Genomic DNA, 19,356 nt, shown 5'->3' with positions numbered 1-19,356 from the left:
TTGTTGAAATCTGATTCTTTCCTAGACAGAAACAGATTTGGGGATACTCTTTACGGCTTCAGGGATACATTCAAGACCAAACAGTAAATGCCTTGTAGGGAAGTTGGTTTCAGCTGCATAGAAGAGAAATGCCTAACAATCATATTGAGATGAGTATTTGTTATGAGTATTTGTGTTCCAGATGCTTCCCATCACCACTGTAGAAGGTGTCTCTTGCATTGGTTGGAGCACTGAGACAGAAAACACATGAATACATTTTTCAATCCTAAAATTTGGGTTTCAGAAGAGTAGCTTTTGATAAGAAAATACAATTGCCACAAGTAGCTTGAGCGATACGGTATCAAATGCCCTGCCTGCTCCTGAGTTTTCTGTAAGAAGCAAATACGAATCAAAATACTTAAAAATTATGAACATACAAACATGTGTAACATCTATCTTATTAGCACTAATAGTTATTATAGGGACTCTTATGTTAGCTTTAATTACCTGAGCAGCGATGATTTTGTCCAAACCATCACGTTTCTTCATCAAAGCTTCCAGACTGTCTAAGGAACTCGCGTCTTCAGACTTCAGGATATTCTCACGTGCTGCCATCCAGCTCTCAGCCTTATCACAGTCCCCTCGGAAGAGCTACAGGAGGGGGGATGAAATTACAACCACAGGGTATGTTGATTCAAGGAGAACAAAGGCAATTTTCTTACTCTTCTCTCTTGACATAAATGCAAAGGAACCTGCAAGGAATGTTTCTATTCTCCCGGGACACACATGCAATGGTTCTGAACTCCACTAGAATGGCTGTTCTTCCTGAACACATATTTTGTTTTTAAACGCACTATATCCAACTCTCAGGGTGCCATTTCCCTTAACTATCCCTGCTTGATACTGGCTGGCTATTTCATAATCTGTGACATTCCCATTCTCCCCCTCCCAAAGCTCTAATTACTTCCTCCTCTTTAGTCATACTCAATTTTCTAAAGCAAATATTCATCTCACTGTACCAGAATGATCTGAAATACCCGACTAACTTGGCTACTTAAGAAAAATTATTTGGGTCTGGAGTGGTAGCATAGTGGTTAAAGTCCTTGCCTTGAACGCGCCAGGATCCCATATGGACTCCGGTTCTAATTCCGGCGGCCCTGCTTCCCATCCAGCTCCCTGCCTGTGGCCTGGGAAAGCAGTCAAGGACGGTCCAAAGCTTTGGGACCCTGCACCCGCGTGGGAGGCCTGGAGCTACCACATCTTGATATCCAGGACTACCACATCTTGTTTTACAAACCACAGTATAATACCAGTTAGTCAAGAAATGTTATATATTTATAACGAGGAATATCTAGTGAATCAAGAGCCTATAACAACCATGTAAAACTTCATAAAAGAGTAGACAAATGTCAAATGTGCTTAAAGTTAGGGAATTTGTTCTACCTGCAACTCCAGGCATTGGTCTAGGCTCTTTTTGCGTTGTTCCCAAGCCTTTTCCAAATCAGCTTTCTGTAGTCGGACTTCTAAAATCTTTTCTTCAATGTCAGGGCTATCACGGTGTCCACTGGCAATAAGTTCGGCACCATAGTCCTCCAACGCCTGGAATGTTGGGGACTCTGCCTCCATTTCAGCACGATGCTCCTATGGAAAAGGAGGGGCAGAACCAGCTAAGGCCAATTCCACTTCATGCTTAAAAATGAGGGGAGGTTTTGAGGTCCAATAATCGATGACTGTGACTCTTGTAGCCATACCTGGTGTCGCTCAAGCAAGAACTCTGTGCCGGTTAAGTCTTCAGCCAGTTCTGGTGATGATACCATGGCACTAATGCCCAAGATCCAATTCTGTAGGTCCCTTGAGAAAAGACACGTTGGGATTGTCAGGAAAACCATTTCATTCACTACCAGGCAGGTATTCTCTGACATTCCCATCTCTAGACTCTGTTAAACAGTATCTTTCCAGAATTCTAGAATAACATCTTCTATGCGTCATAGATCTTAGGTATGTATTTTTACTGTGCCACTTAATGATAGACATCCCTTGTGTTTGAGAGTACATTCATATAAATAACCTTTATCATTTTGTGAAATAATCCTATTGAAAACAGTGGGAACTCTTATTTTCATACACTAGATAAAAAGTCAGCTTACAAAAGGTAAGTAATGCCAATGTGGTATAAGCACAAACAGACATCTGGGCTAGAACGCAGACCTGGGAAGTCAGGGCCAGCACGGATTCCATTACTGCTAATCATCCTCATTCCCTTTAAGTGATTTCTGAGGTCAAAGAGTATGCATTATTGGAAAGTTGCTAGAAAGGTATGTCTTTTCTCTTTTAAAAGATATTGTGCATACTTCTGCCCAACACACACGTGCATGCACAGATTATTGATTAAATCAAGACTTTTTCCCACAGAGTAGTAATGATTTAGACAAAGCAATTGGCAAATGTCAATGCATGAACTTGAAAGCAAATATTTAAGTTAATCTTTTCATGATGAATGCAGTTATTCTTATTTGCTTGAGAGAATCCTTAGCTGTAGCGAAGAGAAGCTTATTTTTGTAAAATAATTTAGTCATTTATTCAGGTAACTGTTTTGTAGGATATTTACTTACTAAAAATCACAAAAGACAAAATTGTACCCATTAAGAACTAGCAGCTTAGGTTGAGACAACAAGAACATAGACACTAAGAGTTATTAAAAAGACTGAAATGAGGGCTTGCTGGCAGCGTGACACAGTGGGCTAAGCTGCTACTCCCAATGCTGACATTCTGTATCACTGACAATTGAAGTGTTGTCTGCTCCAATACCAAGCCAGTTCCATGCTAATGCATCTGGGAAAGAAGTGGAAAGCAGCCCCAGTACTTGGATCTTTGTACCCATGTGAGAGACCCAGATAAAATACCTTGTTCCTGGCTTTGGCCTGACCAAGCTTTGGCATAACCGCCATTTGGGGAATGAATCAATAGATACAAGATCTTTCTTTGTCTCTCTTTTTCTCTTTATGATTCTTTCAAATAAATTTAAAAATAAATATATCAGAGAACAAAAGCAAAATATCACGGAGTGTCATAATAAGGTAGTATATCTCTTGATGCTGGAGGTGTAACTTCTCCCATATGGATAAGCAATTACTTGTAACGGAAGAGGGAGCCATCTAATCTGCGATCTTAGTGATTTATGTTTACCTCCAGCTCTTATTTCTTTACCTATCCCCTCAATACACAAAACTCATCATCCATCCGTGGCCTTCACATCTCATGTGGCGTCCTGGCTGCTCCACTTCCCAGGCAGCTCCCTGTTTATCACTTGGGAAAGCAGTGGTGGATGGCTCAAGTCGTTGGGCCCCTGTACCACAGAGGAGACCTGGAAGAAGTTCTTGACTGGAGGAAGTTCCTGACTCCTGGCTTCAGAGCGGCTCAGCTCTAGCCATTTGGGGAGTGAACCATTTGCCTTCCAGATGAAAATAAATGAATCTTTAAGACAAAAACAAGCAAAAAATGTTCTGGGTACCCCTGTTTATGTTACATCTTTCTTAGCCTGGTGTCTTTATTTGCACATTACCATCTAGATTAATAGCCTTCCCTTGTGTTAAGATACTGACCAACAAGGCCCAATAAAATGCTTTGTTATTTATCAGGCATCATCTACATCATCTGTTCTCTCTGCCTCTGAATTCCAACCCACTGTTCATTAGGAATTATGTTTTGAGACATTATATCTTTTTCTGAGGTTATTATTTTTTTCTTCTCTGCCTCTCCAGAATGAAAAATCCTGTAACCTCAGCTTCTGATGTAGTACCTTATATATAACATAAACTTTACAGAAATGTACTTCATTGGCCTAGATAGTCTCACATTCCTCCCAACTTTTAGACTTCATGGTTTCTAACATTAAACCTGAACTCTTGGCACCTTGCTAAAGAAGAGGCTTGGGACACACTCATGCTGACCTAATTCGGAAGTGGAAAGCGTCTGCACACAGACTGTCCCTGGATATTTCACTCACAAGTCAGACATTTTACTGACTCCCCCTCCCCACCACCTGACGACATCCTGCTCTCAAGCTTTACCTGGCCTTGTTGAGGAACATGTAGAATTTCTGAGCCTCATTCAGGCTGTCCTTACGGTCCTCTGCTAGGCCTTGCAGCTTGTCCCAGGCCTCGTTCAGCTCTGTCCGCTGTCTCTGCAAATCCTCTGTGGCATCAGGATGGGATTCACAGAGCCGCTCTGCTGTCTCCCCAAGGATGGTCACCTGGAGATATACAAGAGCTCTGATAATTAGCCTAAACTCTCATTGAATCTCTCCAAATATATGTGCATTTCCTCAAACAGACGGAGGTGATAAGATGTCCTAATAGTTTATAAAATCATAAAAATGTTTGAGTTCACACAACATATTTCTGAAACAGTCAAAATCGATATCACCATACTGTTCAAATCAGTAAGATTACAAGGAATCGGTGATTAGGGGATTCTACTGTTGGTAGAATCTGTGATGGTTCATCACTTGTGCAAATGGACATAGGAAACATAGATTAAAGAAAGTATGGGAATGCATCGCGTTATAAGTTAACAATTTTTGTTTTGAAAAATTGAAATTAATAAAAATTAAAATTAAAACAGAGAATGCAAATAAAGAAGCAACATCAATTAGAGATCACCAAGGCTCTGATTCTTCATGGGAGAAGGTTCCTAATATAGGCTTCTTCTGTACCTTTTGTTTTGCATGATAATGCCAAGCCATAGGATGCTTCCCATGTACCCAATGAGCTCCAGAATTTACTGTGAGGGTGGGATAGAATCAGTCTCATTCAGTTCCTGACTTAAGACACATTGTACCAGACACAGACCAGCCACTGTGCATACAGCATTTGAATTTCTCTCTGGTCACAGAGTTCCAATTTGTTTACATAGTATCGAGCACTTGGAAGTCACAGAAAAAGTACAGGGACGTAGCTTGCTCATATGAACAGTGGGAATCCAGTATTCCCCATTCCCATTATAGAGGTTACAAGGCATACATTTTCAATTGTTCTGACTTAGATATGGTAGAAGAACAAATACAATGTAGAAAAAAAAAAAGAAATGCAAGAATCAGTTAATGAGAGAAAAAAAATCGAAGAAGGAATAACTACACACGTGTAAAAGGGAAATACAGGACAATGCTTGGAAGCAGAGGTTCTCACCTTCTCCCCCAGGGGTACAATGTCTCTTTCAAAACCCTCATGCTGCCGCTGAAGGGCCTGAACACTGAACAGGTCGGAGCCAGGCTCTGCAGCATCAAGGGCCTGGCACTTCTTCTCAATCTGCTCCTTCGTGTCATCTGCATCTCTGGTACAAAACAGAAGACAACTGTTTCAAACCAGTGATTGCACCGGGGAAGCCTACCTGGGGCTCACAAGGAAACTGCCACTAATGTTGTCATCCATCCTAATGAACCAGATATTACGCTCGCTGAACTCCCACCATTCCCAGAGGCACAGGTACTTTTACTATTCCCATCACACACAGCAGAAAAGACTTAAGAATACATATTTTCTCGATACTATGTAACTGCTAAATAGTGAACCCTAAGTTTGAGCCAGGTGGTCTGGGAATGTAACCATTAGGCTTCACAGCTTTTCAATGTAAACAATATTAAAATATCCGGACCTGTCTGAGTTCCCCACCCTATTGAAACTTTACATGTTTTATACAGAGCAAATATATTTAGCTTCCAGTTTTTCCTTGTTTACTTACCTTCAGCATGTACATTTCTTACTTTGGATATGGGTGGGGGGCACCCCCCACCAAAAAAAAAGATAAATGAACAGTTTCTGTGATGTTTGCCGTCCATTGCATGCTTCTAGTTCTAAAATATAGTTAGGTAACTTTTATTTCTACTTCCATCTTCATTTCTTTTATAGTACACGCTGTAGAGACTACTAATTCAGTAATAAGAATGAAGGCTAAGCATGAGAAAAATCAAGCTATTGTGTGGGACAATCTCATGTATTAACTGAGGAATATTCTACCCCCAAATTCATATCCCGATGGAAAGTTGTCTCTACTTCAGGAAGGATAGTTATATTAAAAGTTAAGGCTCCACCATAGTAGTCATGCTGGGATCTGGAGCATCACTGCTTTTGAAAGCTAAAATTCTTACCTGTGAAACATCTGTACAGCATGGGCACTGCCCAGCAGCTGTCGCTGTTCCTCTGCAAGCTTCTGTAAGGAACCCCAGCGAGCATTCAATTCCTAAAAGAGATGAAAATATCACACTTTACACATAGAGTTAGAGTGTATAGCGCCGTGGTGTTCAAAGAGCATATGGGGTATAAACCATGGCTACTTCCATGCTGTCTCTTTTAGATACTGTATATCTTTACACCCTCCTTGGGTAGTCTGAGCTTGGGCCTCATGTATCCCAGTTCAGCAGAAAGTAGGATTTCTCTTCTTTCCAAATTGATATTCCAAGGTGACCTGCCAACCTGGAAGCGGTAATCAATGATAGCTGCCACCAAAAGCATATCATAGCTTCCAAAAATTTGAGGGATTCACCTTGGTAAGTTAAAGACAGTAGTAGTATTCTTCTGAAGAAAATAGAATTTATTTCTCTATCTTGCATTGAATGAATCCATTGGCCTCCTACAGCAGTGTTTTTCGTATGGGAAAATTATGTTGTTCCTATGCATATTCTCTTTGCTTCTTATTCCATGACAACCAATGCGAAAGGATGTCATCCTTCCTGGTGAATCGCAATCGGATGAGCAAGAACACTTCGGTGATGTTCATTAAGTACTTGATGGAACCACCGATAGATACAATACAAATCCCACCAAGGGTTCTCTAGACCTCACCTTTACTAATCTCTATGCTTCATCTTCACTACGTTTTGAGAATCCAACTCTTTCAGTAAATTGCCTGTAAGAACCTCTTCTCATTATCACAGCTTATCTGCATTGTCATTGCATTCATGTCTTCGAGCACTCAGTTTCTTGTGCAAGTGGCAATGGGTGGGGGGGTGAAATGTGTTTTAATGTTAGCATTTCAGCTCAGTTCAAATATATATATATATAATTTCTTTCTTTACTTATTTATTTATATGTCCCAAAGAAGTTATGGGAAAATGAGTAAAGAACTTTATATTCAATTGGATGGAGCATAGATTTAAAAAATCTAAGGGAACTTGAGTGATTTAGATAGAACCAGAGCCTAAATCTTTTTCTTGCTGTACACTATTTCCTAAATTTAGCAAAATTGCCTGTTAAGTACAACTGAATTTCAAGTCTCAATAACACACAGCACTTACATTTTCCGCATGTTAAAGCTAAGAACATTAGAAACAAGGTGTCAAAGTGACTTGCCCAAGAACAAACAAGCTAGAAATAGAACTAAGGCATGAAGCTTGTTTCTTGATGTCTGTTTAATACCCCCATACTTCTTATTTTGTAATTTCAAATGGTTATTTATTTATTTATTTATTTAATGATAGAGTTCCATAAACCTAGGGATTTTTCCCTACCACCATCTCAAATTCTCTTCCCCCTAATGATTTCCATATATACATATGTAGTTTTATTATTTATATTTTATTGGAAAGTCAGATATACAGAGAAGAGGAGAGACAGAGAGGAAGATCTTTCATCTGTTGATTCACCCCCCAGGTGACCACAATGGCAGAAGCTGGAGCTGAGCCAAAGCCAGGAGCCTGGGGCCTCTTCCAGGTCTGCCACACAGGTGCAGGGTCCCAAGGCTTTGGCCGTCCTCGGCTGCTTTCCCAGACTACAAGTAGGGAACTGAGTGGGAAGTGGGGCTGCCAGGATTAGAAATTCCATATGGAATTCCAGCATTTTCTAGGCTAGGACATCAGCCACTGGGCAGTGCCCAATTTCTTTATATTTTATATAGCCCTTTTAAAAATAAATAAATCCATTATTCTGCTATTTAAGTGTTTCCTGACATTATAGGTATAGGCAATAGCAAAATAGAGACCATTAGGTTCAGTGAAATAAGCCAATCCCAAAAGGATAAATATTATATGTTTCCCCATACTTCTTTTGTTCCAAGCCAAACTGTATCCAACTTAAAGGTTCTTTTCATAAACAGTCATGGCATTTCAGCCAGGACATGGGCAGTCATAAACAGTATACAACCACCTTCATCTCCCTCCCCCATCAACTGCCAAAATCAGAAAGCAACTACACAACCCAATGGAGTCTTCAACTGATGCTCTTAAAAGGGAAAGTTATTGGTGAGGGCATGTTGTTTGATAACCTGTCACCATCCGACCCTTTCAGGAAATGAATTGAAGTGGCAGAATAATCTCTCTGAAGATCCACACTCTTTGGAGAAACACCAGCTCAGCAGGGTCTATGTGAAGTCTAGACTGCTTTTCATGCAGGTAACAAATTTTGCGGGATCAGATCCCAACAGGTCTCTGGGTTTAAGGTAGACAGGGAGGAGTTCATTTGGCAGTTCTTCTAGACAATATCAATTATCTTTGGCCTTTCCAATGGCCAGCTGCATACTGCAACTGTATTTTGCACAATGTAAGGTACCTGTGGAGCATGAAGTTGATTACCTAAAACTAAAATGAAAGCTCCAAAAGCCCAACCTGGTGGTAAGAACAAATGAAGGGAGGCTTGGTTACCTGCCGGATTTGAGCTCCTTCGGGGGTTAGTAGGTCTTCAAACAGCAGATCATCAGCTAACTGGTTGATATTCCTTAGCCGGGGCTCATTGGTCTTCAAATCCTGCAAGGGAGAATTTGTCCAAAGCAGTATAAATCCTTGGCTCAAGAGTCTTCCCTATTCACCTGACTTTCTTGATTTCCTCTCTGTTAAATAGTAATGCATGTTGCTTCCTTGCTACAGTGTCCCCCTAAATGAGTGCCAAGGAACACTCTGACAGTGAGTTTCGACTCCATACTTGTCAAGAGGATGATTAATCACAAGGTGCTTGAAAAAATATTCCATTTTCTTGTATTTCATAACATTTCTCCCTAGAATAAGTAAACCATCAGAAAGGAGCATACTTAACCTATGTAAGGTTCTTTTCTGTCCCTAGAAACTTCTCTATTCATTGCCTGAGTTACAGTTTTCCTGTGTTAAAAGCCTGTAGTAAGCAACAGCTCTAGAGTGCTGACACCAACTTTTTGAAAGTTTATTTGAACGACAGAAAGAAACAGAGGGAGAAAGGGGTGAGGGGAAGGGAGACAGAGCATGACCTTCCTTCTGCTGTTTTACTCCTCAGATGGCCACAGTGGCCAGAGCTGGGCTGGGTTCAACCCACAAAGCACAACTCCATGGAAGTCTCCCATGTGAGTGGAAGGCACCCAACTACTTCTTTCCCACATACCATAGCAGGACCTGGGTTAGCAGCGGAGCTGCCACTGCCCTGCTTCTAGAACACTCAAGAGTCAGCACTCCAATACAAGATGCCAGGGTTATAAGGGACAACTGAATTTGCTAAACCACAATTCTGGCCCCCTGATTTTAAATTCTGATTTTTTTGTGTACGGCAGACCATGTCAAAATAAAGAAGCAATGAAGGAATTTAGACTCACAACTAATTAAGGAATTGGGTAAATCCAGGAGAAGAAAAGATGATGAATAAATTCTAGATCAACAATTTACTGATTGGCTGTAAAGATCCTCCTCTCTCTTTACCATGACTCCTGTCACATAGCATGACCTCACACACAGAACCTCAACACTTCATCTCAAACAGTCTCAGGAACACAATGTGGTAAAGGGCAAGTTGTAAAGAAATGACAGTTCTAGGAAGATTCGGAAGTGGTAAAGAGCAAAGGTTATAAAACTAAAATGACTAATATCCATCACAATTTTCCTTCTAACTATTATTGGTTACAATACTCAAAGGAGAATCTGGGCAATGGGGCTCTTCAGTAGTTTTGGGGAAGACAGACACACCAATGAGAGTGGTTCACAAAATGTTCAAAAGATATTTCCTGGTTGAATCGTGATCTTATTTTTTATGGATTAAAAAATGTGGTTTAGATTCACAATTTACTACCACAGAGCCTTTGAAAATAAGGGAATTCTGCTACATGTAACAACATGAATGAACTGGAGAGGCTTACAGCAAGTCAAATAAACCAGACACAGACAATATGGAAATGAAAATCCACAAGCGCAGTTTGTTGGTGGTTAAGGACTCACACCGGGAGGCAAGAAGGAAGGAAGGTCTTTGTCACGATGTGTGAAATTTCTATTAAACAGGAAGAAAAAGCTTCTGAGCTTTGTTGCACAATGTACTGGCTAAGGTCAATAATACCCTATTATGCATTTCAAAATTACTAAAAGAGTAGGTATTTTATATCTTCACCACAAAATAAATGGAATGTGAAACTATTCATATGTTAATTAAGGGCATTTAGTCAGTCCACTCAATATATATCACACTGTACTCCATAAATACATATAAACTATATGTCAATTAAATTGGAAAAGTTAGGGAAAATTTTAAAAGTGTAATGAATGAGTTACACAGGAGGAGACACAGAACAAAATGAAGCAGTGGCAGCCTTTCAAAAAGTGTCTGGAGAAGATTGTTCTTACCGTTTGAAACTCATCAAACTTTTTCTGCAGTTCCCAAACATCATCTAATTCCACACCAGTGTTTTCTGCCTTTTTCTCTCGGATCCAATCTAGCATGTCTCTTGCCTCATAGGCCAGAAAATACTCATTGTACCGTTGTGCCAGACGACGTCTGCGTTCATCGGCTCGATCCAAGAGGGAGCGGTATCTGGGCAGGTAAGTTAAGAGAGCAAGAAAAGCAGAATGAAAAATGGAGAAAACATGGAGGATGCGAAGCACAATGAGAGCAGTACAGACAACAAAAAGGCAGGAAGGGAGTGAAGAAGACCAGTAAAGTTATACAAATGCATCAATGGACCAATATATGCCTGGTAACATCCTTTCCCATCCTATATAAATCAAATGTGTACATGTCAACTCATAATTGTATCTAACAGAGCCTGTTAATTTACAGAGTTCACACGAATGTCAGGAGACTTTGTAATCTACTTTAAAGAATCCTTGATAGGGAGTCAGAAGGTATGGCACTCTCAGGTGTCTGACTTCAAACATTTAGCTTGCTGACTATGGGTTTCCCATCTATCACACACATACAAAAAAAATCTAAAGAATCTGAGGGGTCTTCAGTTACTTCATCCTAATCCTATCTGTGGGATTGCTGTGAGATCACAAATCTTACAGATGTAGAGTCATGGGAAAATATATATTTGGCCAATAGAAAATTTGGGGCAAATATTATTTGGTTCTCCAGCCTGTAGAACTGACCTATCCTCAATCTGCTTCTGGTGTTGAGCGATGTTGACTGGCTCTTCTCTCCGTCGACGTGGAAGAGTCGGGAACTCATCATGAGTCAGTTTCCTGACATACACAGCTGGAACAAAGCCCTGATGGTCATCAGCTTCAACCTTCCACCAGTCCTGAAGAAATATTAGATACCCACGATTTTCTTAATTATTTGGCAAAACCCGAAAAGGGGAGCATCCCATTCATACAGTTAAGTAGTTAGATACAAGGCTAAGAGCCAACAGATGGTAAGTGTCATTATGAGTTGCATGCCATTGCAGGAACAGCAGCCAAGTCTCTGAGATTCGGTAATGTGGCATTTGACGTCAGAATCTTTCACTTTGGGAAGGATATGAAAAAATGGAAAAGAATTGTCATAATTACAGCACGCTTTGCTTAACAGGAATGCTCAAAACACATGGTGACAAATACAACCTAGCTTTGTGGTGGAATATTTGCGTATGACAGTATTATATCAATGTGTTTCCTCTTTAATCCCTTTCTAGAGATATTTCCTGAAATGTGTTCATATGAAACCCAGTGTGTCTGGTGGGTGGAGTGGTGTTCCTAGACTAATAACTCCAGACGTAATCCCCTTAGACAATTGCAAACTATTGGAAAAGTCTAGGCAAAGTGAAAGGGGAACTGGCACACAGGATATTTGACAGCGAAACCTCCTTTTTTCTAGAAAAACGTAAAGTAGCATAAGTTAAGAGCAACAACATCTCAAACTATCACCCTCTCAAGTTTTTGCAGATGAATCAGGTGCTACATTGTAAAACAGACTTGCTTTCTTGCTATGTGTGTGTGTGTATATATATATATCTATGATATATATATATTCATCTATATTAAAATATATATGTATATATTTATATATAGATAGATGAATATATAAATAAACAGTATCACTCAATACCTGATTATTGTTTTCATGGGTATAAGGCTTAAAGAAAATCAAATTGATAAACAACCCATCTTTTTAACAAATCCCTCCTAAAGCAAGACACTGCTGCTTAATCATTATGAAAGAATACTGGACTAGAACAGAAATGAGTAAGAAAAGGACTTATAATGAATAAGTTGGTCCTGTAATATATGCTCATATTTATATCTAGATTAATTATTTAAAACTTTTGGCTATTTATGAGTTTAATCATAAAATTTTAATTATAATACCAAAAGATATGTACAGCATCTTGCCCGGGACCTGGATGAAAGATGCTATACAACAATTTACTATTGTATAGGAGATGAAGTGATAAAAGTTTGGGTAATGAAAATATGACTCTTTAGACGACCTGGGAGAAATGGCTAAGGAAAAGCCTTTTGGTTAATGGGAGAATCAGAAGGAAATGCCACCTTGTTGATGGAGCTGAGCAGAATTAAGACATCATCTTTCTTCATGGTAACTTCTCTGTCGCTTCGCGCCTGGAAGTCATACAAAGCCAGAACCCTCTCCTCGCGAGCAGCTCCCTCTACTGGTGCAGCTTGTTGTTGCTGAAGAATACGAAAAGAAAGCTGATTTCAGGAGTGCATTCTTTGCCAACACTTTCCTTTAGCCTACCGCTGATGTGCAGTTCTCGGTGCTTCAACAAAGACAGTCGCATCTGGAATCTCTTGTGTGGCTACCAGAGATTGAAATATGTGATGTTCCAAGATACTGCTTCATTGTAACACTTCTCAGGGGACTAGCAAATCAGTAAATGTGAATACAGAGTAAATGAGCCTCAGAGTATTCAGTGCTCTAAGCATCTGGCCTTTAAAGTGGTAGAAGTAATATCGTTCCTCAAGAAGTTGTAAGAGGGTTAATTATGGCAAAATTTCGGCAACTTGCTTGAGAAAGCTGTTGTCATTCTGCTTCTTTCTCGGAGCCTCCACCACCAATCCTTCCCCACTCCTTCAACTGCAAGTCACCGTATCAAGGAACTGTGGATCTTATCCTCGGCAGATGTATAATTCACACCACAGGAAAGGACACAGAATTCTAACAGCCAAGGACAGGAACTTAAGGACACGTTTAGTCTCTCTTTAGCAAATAACCTGCTCTCCAAAGCAGAATTTTCTGTGGTTTTTATTTTCCTTGACTGTTGTAACTCTGAGAAAATGGACACAATGTAATCTTTCCACAGATGGAATTAGAAGATGTATTTCCTCTCGCACATCCACCTGATTCTGTCTACTTTAAATAGTGTGTTTCCTCATTACAAAAGAAAGAGAAAGAAGAAAAGACAGAAAGACAGACACACAGAGAATTTCCCCAAGGTGCACTTCATTGCTGACCAACCACATTAAGGTCGTTAGCACCTCTGATCAACTATCAACTTTTGCAAGAACTGAACACACTTCTGAAGCACAATTTCCATAGGTGAGAACCTAGAACCTCCACCCTAACTCCCCAGGCAGCCTGGGAATTAAGCAATAGCTGTTTGGTTCCTTGTTTTGCACTTTGCAATAAGCCCATGCTTTGCTCCGTCACCACATGTCAGTGATCGGTTTTTCTGTGTGTTGGGTGAGTTGTTCCAGATCTGGGGGTTCTACATCTATACTTCCAACTAGTTTTCAGACTATTTTGGCAGCAGGTTTTAGGGAGTAAAAATCAGACGTAAAGTTAATTTGTTTTCCAGTGTGGTCGAGAAAGACGCCCATCATCACTAAATTCTTCTTACCTGGCATGCCTCCGCCTGATCTCGGAGAGCCTGAATGGTTTTTCCGAATGCATTGAGATCCACCAAGAAGGCCTCATGTCTCTTTAGAAGAGCCTGAATTTGTTGATGAGATCACCAGAATGAATATAAAAGGCACACCAAAAACATCAGTGGGATGGAGCAACAGTTATCAATCCTTAAAAGATCTCCTTTCCATCAATTAGAGTCCTTTTTATTCCCGAATATTCAAGACTCCAAAACAAATAGGAGTTAATAGATGAATGAAATTTTCAATATGTTTCCTAGCATAAAAATATAGCTGAGGTTGCAGATGTTTTTATCAATACATGCCATCATGGAGATAAAATATAGTTGATAATGTGGCTTCTTTGTAGGATAAGCATGAGCATAACATTAAACAATCATTTTCCCAGCACTTACAGTTTGTGAAATACTTGAGTGGATTCCCAAGAATAAGAATCAAAACTAAGACACACATATAAAGCATAATTATGGCCTTTGAAGTTCTTTTTGGTTCAATATAGCTGCATAATTTTATTTTAATAAAGCCATTAGTATGCTTTTATCATAAAACCATAGTTGATTTGTGAAAGCCCCTAAGGTTACTTTGAAAAGCTTAGAATTGGACCATGACAGATATAAATCTCTGATCCCGTCTTTCGGATTTAGATAACCTCTAAATAATGTTACGAATCTCTGAATGGCTAGAAAAGTCTAGTGTATCTTTTGGAAACCCTGTCAGCTCTAAAGGTATTCCAGAAGACACAAATCAAAGTTGATCATTCTGGGAACTCTAAATAATCTAACAGAACCTTCAGTTGTGTCACAGCTAAGCAAACTGATAATTAATGCTTTCAGATCCCTTGGTGAACATTCATTAGACAATGTTCCTTTTGACCCCCATCTTACCCCTGCTGCTTCTTCATCTGCCCCGTAGTTAGTGCTGTCTGCTATAGGCTCCTTCTCACTAATCCACGCATCTGCATCTTGCAGGTTTGCCATGTACTGCTGGAACTGCACATTGGCCTCAAGGTCATTCTGTCGCCTAGCAGCTCGAGCACAGAGAGATTCCATATTCTTCTTCAAATTCTCCACCCTAGAAGCCACATCTTCTGCAGCAAAGTGTTCTATGACAAAGAAAAGGTGAGTGTAACCCTCATCGGCATTCACCATATTGTGACCATTTTAGTAAATCTGTGAGAAAGAGGCATGAGGATGGAGATAGATTTAATCAATTTCACATTCTTTTTTTTAGTTCCCTAGAAACTGAAATGTTTTAAGTGAATTTATGTGATAGGAACTGCTCATTGGAACTAGACATACATAGCTAGTAATGAACATGTTGGTGTAGTCTAGGAAATACAGAACACTTGTGCTTTAATAATGCTCAGAGTTCTGAAAGCCTGTCTTCTCCAGTCTAAACAGAAAAATCAACAGATTTTCTCTTTTGCCTCCGAAGGGTTTTTGAGTATAGGAATTGCTCTTCCTCTCAAGCCAACTAGACAACAGAAGAAACTGTAATATAAAATAGTTCTCAGACAATGTGTAGAGGAAGAAAAAATACGATGCAAATCCCCTTTTATAAACTTATTCCTGGGATAATTTCTGAGCTGCAGTGCACGGGGCTGGGGGGATGAACCTAGTATTGATATAGAATTGAGGAGTCACAGATCAGGACAGAATCTTGGAGAAACAGAGATGCAGTAAAGTCTCATAGGGTATCTAATTACTCATTTGTACATAATTGTAAAAACAGCCCAGGAGGTGTGCTAGATTTGCATTCAACTATACTGATAAATGCATTAAGTATAAATGATCTAAATTTAAAATTGAGAAATTACCAGGTTGGGTGAAACAAAAACAAGTCCTGTTTGTATGTGTCTGTAAGAATCTCCCTTTATAAATAGAGTATAAAACTATATTTGGAAAAAATACATACCATATATTCAAAAGACATCTCAAATGGTTATATGAAAGTCACTCAGATTTCAGAGTAAAATCAAGTCACTGGATGTGCTAACCAACTTTTCGTGAGCACAACAAAAACACCAGATAGGACACTTTAAGAAGGAGGCTATTGCAGACGGATCATACTTTGTAATAGTTTGGCAGAATATGGTGGGAGGTGAAAATGGGGAGAGAGGAAGAGATAATGGAAGTGGAAGGACATCCCTGTACCTACAAAAAAAAGTATCATGAAAAGTAAGTGTAATAATAATAAATACAAAATAAATAAATAAATGGTACAGAGGCTTATTTGGCTCATGGTTCTGAAGATTCAAATCCATGTAGCAAACACAGGCTTTGCCAAGGACTTGCGTTGGCTACACTGTATCATGCTGGTAGTATGCATGAAAGTCCGTATCTGTGTAAAACTGTCAGTATTAAAAATATATATATACAGAGACACTCTAATGACCTAATGTAACCTAAAGAGTTTCCAAAGACTCCTTCTCTAAACACTATTGGAAAGCTGGAAACTGTTAACACTGTCAACACCAGGAGTAAAACGAGTGCTTTGCAATACAACGACTTGAAATCATCAAAATACCTTATGCAAATGTGTATGCATATGTCAAGAAAGCTTCAAAAGACCGGAAACATAATTGGACAGGCCAAAAGAAAAAAAAAATAGCAAAACACACAACTGAGGTCAAAGATTGGAAAGGACGAAAGTTAAGTTTCTACAGCACTATATAAATCCCAAATAAGCACTTGCTGATTTGAGTCACTTAGTTGAGATCTGAACTTGCAAATTTTAACTTACATATTTGAAAACTATAACAATGTAAGTTCTTTGATCAGTAGAGGGAGAATCCCAAAGTAATATGTATTACTCATTCCAAACTTGACCTACAACATTCAACTTTGAGTACTGTATTTCATTATCTGAGGATTCCGAATGTAGAAGGCCAGAATAAGGAGATTGAAACCCAACAGAGGCAAATGCCAACAAAGGACATCCTATGCCATCAAAATAATAAAACCCTGTTCATCAAAGTTCTGCCTTCTCAGACCTGGGCGTTCCCACATGAAAAAGGGACCTGATTCGTCTCACAAAGCCTTTGAATGTAGGATATGAATTCTGTAAATTATACAGAAAAAGTTTTACTTGAAAACATTTTCATGATTTTTTCTTATGAAAGGTAAAGAAAGCTGTCTCATGACATTGAGAGATTCCTGTAACTGGAATGTTCACATTTCTCAAAGAGAATATCAACATTAGATGGAAGATGGATCAGATGTTTTAGCGTACAATGAACACTGCAAATGACACAAACTTCCTCCCTAATGTCTGGTAGAGTGATATTTGGCCATGTCAATCTGAATTGCACATACCTTCCTCGACCATTTTATTTCCTTTTTCTGTTATTGCTTGAATGCGTGGCTGATGGCTGTTAATGTCTGCCAAGATGACTTGGTGCCTATTTAGAAGATTCTTGGTGGAAATCAGGTCCTTGCCTAAATAGAAAAAGGAATTTCAAGGGTTTGGATTATCGTGGTAAATGGAAACAACCTCCCCAACTTCGTAAAACCATTGAATCAGTTTCTTCACTTTGAACCTCTCTGATCATTGAGTGAGCTTTCTAAAATCATCCTGGCTGAATTAATTCTACTCTACTTAGTACTTCTGCCTCTTTGTCCTCAAAAAACCCAACTCATTATTCTAAGAAACTACAATGAGGATATCGCTTTGTTCTTTGGACGATGGGGAGAAAGATAAACAACTCACTAACCCCAACACTCCATTTCATTGCAGTGAAGCTTCTGGACTTCAGAAAGTTGCTTGCTGAGTCTTTTAAATGTGACTTGTCTCATCATGAAAAAAGCACACTGCTACAAGTTTAAATGTTGTCTTTGTTTTGGTAAAGATTAGTAATAACTTTTAATGCTGTATTGCCAGAACTAAAATTACTCAAATCTACTACCAGCTGTGGATTCCCTCTCTTTCCATTCCTATTGTCTAATTCATCTAATTTGTACCCTGATCATGTCAAAACAGCCTGGCAGAAACTCTATCTTCTTGATAAATAGGAGACTTTTTTTCTCTGCTAGGAAGTTTTCCCAGAGTAATCACTTCGTTTTCATTACTGCCTGTCTCACTCAGCCATTCCCCATCCCTATGTAGATAGCCATACTACATTTGTGTGTATTTTATTTTACACATAACTAAAAGGTTTCATTACTGACACTGACTAACCGGTTATTTCCAATGGATAAGACACTTTTACGCATCATTATTTTGCTCCTTTCCCCACATAATGGTCCATAAAGCTATAAAAGGTGGCTGCCAAATTAAAATAATACTTGGTACCTCAAATATTAGTCACGACTGTTCAAAGACTCTTACAATATCTTACGTTTTAAAATAAGAACAAAAAGTTGAATACTCTAGCTTTTCCTTAATTCAACAGATCATTTTTGTCTAGTTTTAGAAGGTGAATTTGAATGATTTACAATTTATATTTACTGGATACCAGAAAATTTTCATGAATATGAAAAAAACTGAAAGCAATGTTTCTGCCCCTCACTACCATATCCCAAATCTCTAGAACACTGCACATCTCGATCCTCTCCTTGGAGCTCTGTTGGCTCACGTTGTTCTAACCTAGGTTGGTGGAGGCTGCTGAGGGTTCAGTCTCTTGGATCCAGGCCTCCTCATCCTCTGTGTCTCTGTAGATCTGCTGCAGACGGAGCAGGTCAACAAGCTTCTTCTTGCGGGTGGCCAGTGGCTCCTTCAGAGCTTCAAAGCGAGACACCAGAGATTCCTGCCTTGCCCGTACGTCCCCAGAATCAGGATGGCCTATTTCTTCAAAATATGCAGCCAGATCCGTCAGGGTGTCCACTTGATCCTGAGAGGAAAATGGGATGGGTGCCAGAAAATCCAATTAAATAGAGAGAGAGACAGAGACAGTGTGTGTAGGCTAGAGATTACATGAAGGATCACCTCATCCAGTCAAGAGCTCTGAACAGAAAAATAGTTTGCAAACCACATTTCAGAAGAAGAAATCCTTATAGAAGCTCCAAGGAAACTAGACAAAACATACTTTTACGACTTCAGTTGTTTGGAGGTGTTTATATATTGGAACCACAGAGGGGGGGAAAAATGAGGATTTTTCCTAAGTTTCCTGTCCATGCTCATTATGTCACTTCAATGTAAAGTATCATTTCAAATAAAGTGACCACTTCTGTGTTTTGTTTGTTGTAAGCAGGAATGCCTGTAAGGTTAAATGTGGTGTTACAAAAATAATTAAAAAGTCAGAACTTCTGGAAAGGAAATGTAAAGGAATTGCCCTGGTTTTGACATAGAAGGCCTCATTCAAGCCTCATCTGAAAAAGGACAGAGGTAAATACTGGGCTTTGCTTGTTGGTTGTTGAGGGGAG

At 39.3% G+C, this 19,356-nt stretch overlaps 1 protein-coding gene across 2 annotated transcripts in view; it reads right to left on the bottom strand.

Annotated features, from left to right (window-relative positions):
- The window catches only part of SPTA1 (spectrin alpha, erythrocytic 1), a 68,369-nt gene that overhangs the window by 27,707 nt on the left and 21,306 nt on the right, over positions 1-19,356 (bottom strand). For both annotated transcript variants that reach the window (XM_041003429.1, XM_041003430.1), the window contains exons 17-30: positions 18,581-18,824; positions 17,311-17,433; positions 14,881-15,098; positions 13,972-14,064; positions 12,665-12,802; positions 11,285-11,436; positions 10,541-10,727; positions 8,612-8,713; positions 6,125-6,216; positions 5,166-5,310; positions 4,050-4,231; positions 1,731-1,830; positions 1,423-1,620; positions 487-630 (exon numbers count right to left, since the gene is read on the bottom strand). In XM_041003429.1, the coding sequence (XP_040859363.1) occupies positions 487-630; positions 1,423-1,620; positions 1,731-1,830; positions 4,050-4,231; positions 5,166-5,310; positions 6,125-6,216; positions 8,612-8,713; positions 10,541-10,727; positions 11,285-11,436; positions 12,665-12,802; positions 13,972-14,064; positions 14,881-15,098; positions 17,311-17,433; positions 18,581-18,824 (2,118 nt within the window). The remainder of the gene's footprint in view (positions 1-486; positions 631-1,422; positions 1,621-1,730; positions 1,831-4,049; positions 4,232-5,165; positions 5,311-6,124; positions 6,217-8,611; positions 8,714-10,540; positions 10,728-11,284; positions 11,437-12,664; positions 12,803-13,971; positions 14,065-14,880; positions 15,099-17,310; positions 17,434-18,580; positions 18,825-19,356) is intronic.

The sequence above is a fragment of the Ochotona curzoniae genome, unplaced genomic scaffold, assembly GCF_017591425.1.
Source record: "Ochotona curzoniae isolate NIBS_2020 unplaced genomic scaffold, NIBS_Ocur_1.0 scaffold_2683, whole genome shotgun sequence".
Taxonomy (NCBI): domain Eukaryota; kingdom Metazoa; phylum Chordata; class Mammalia; order Lagomorpha; family Ochotonidae; genus Ochotona; species Ochotona curzoniae.
This window is presented reverse-complemented; position numbering and strand designations above follow the sequence as displayed.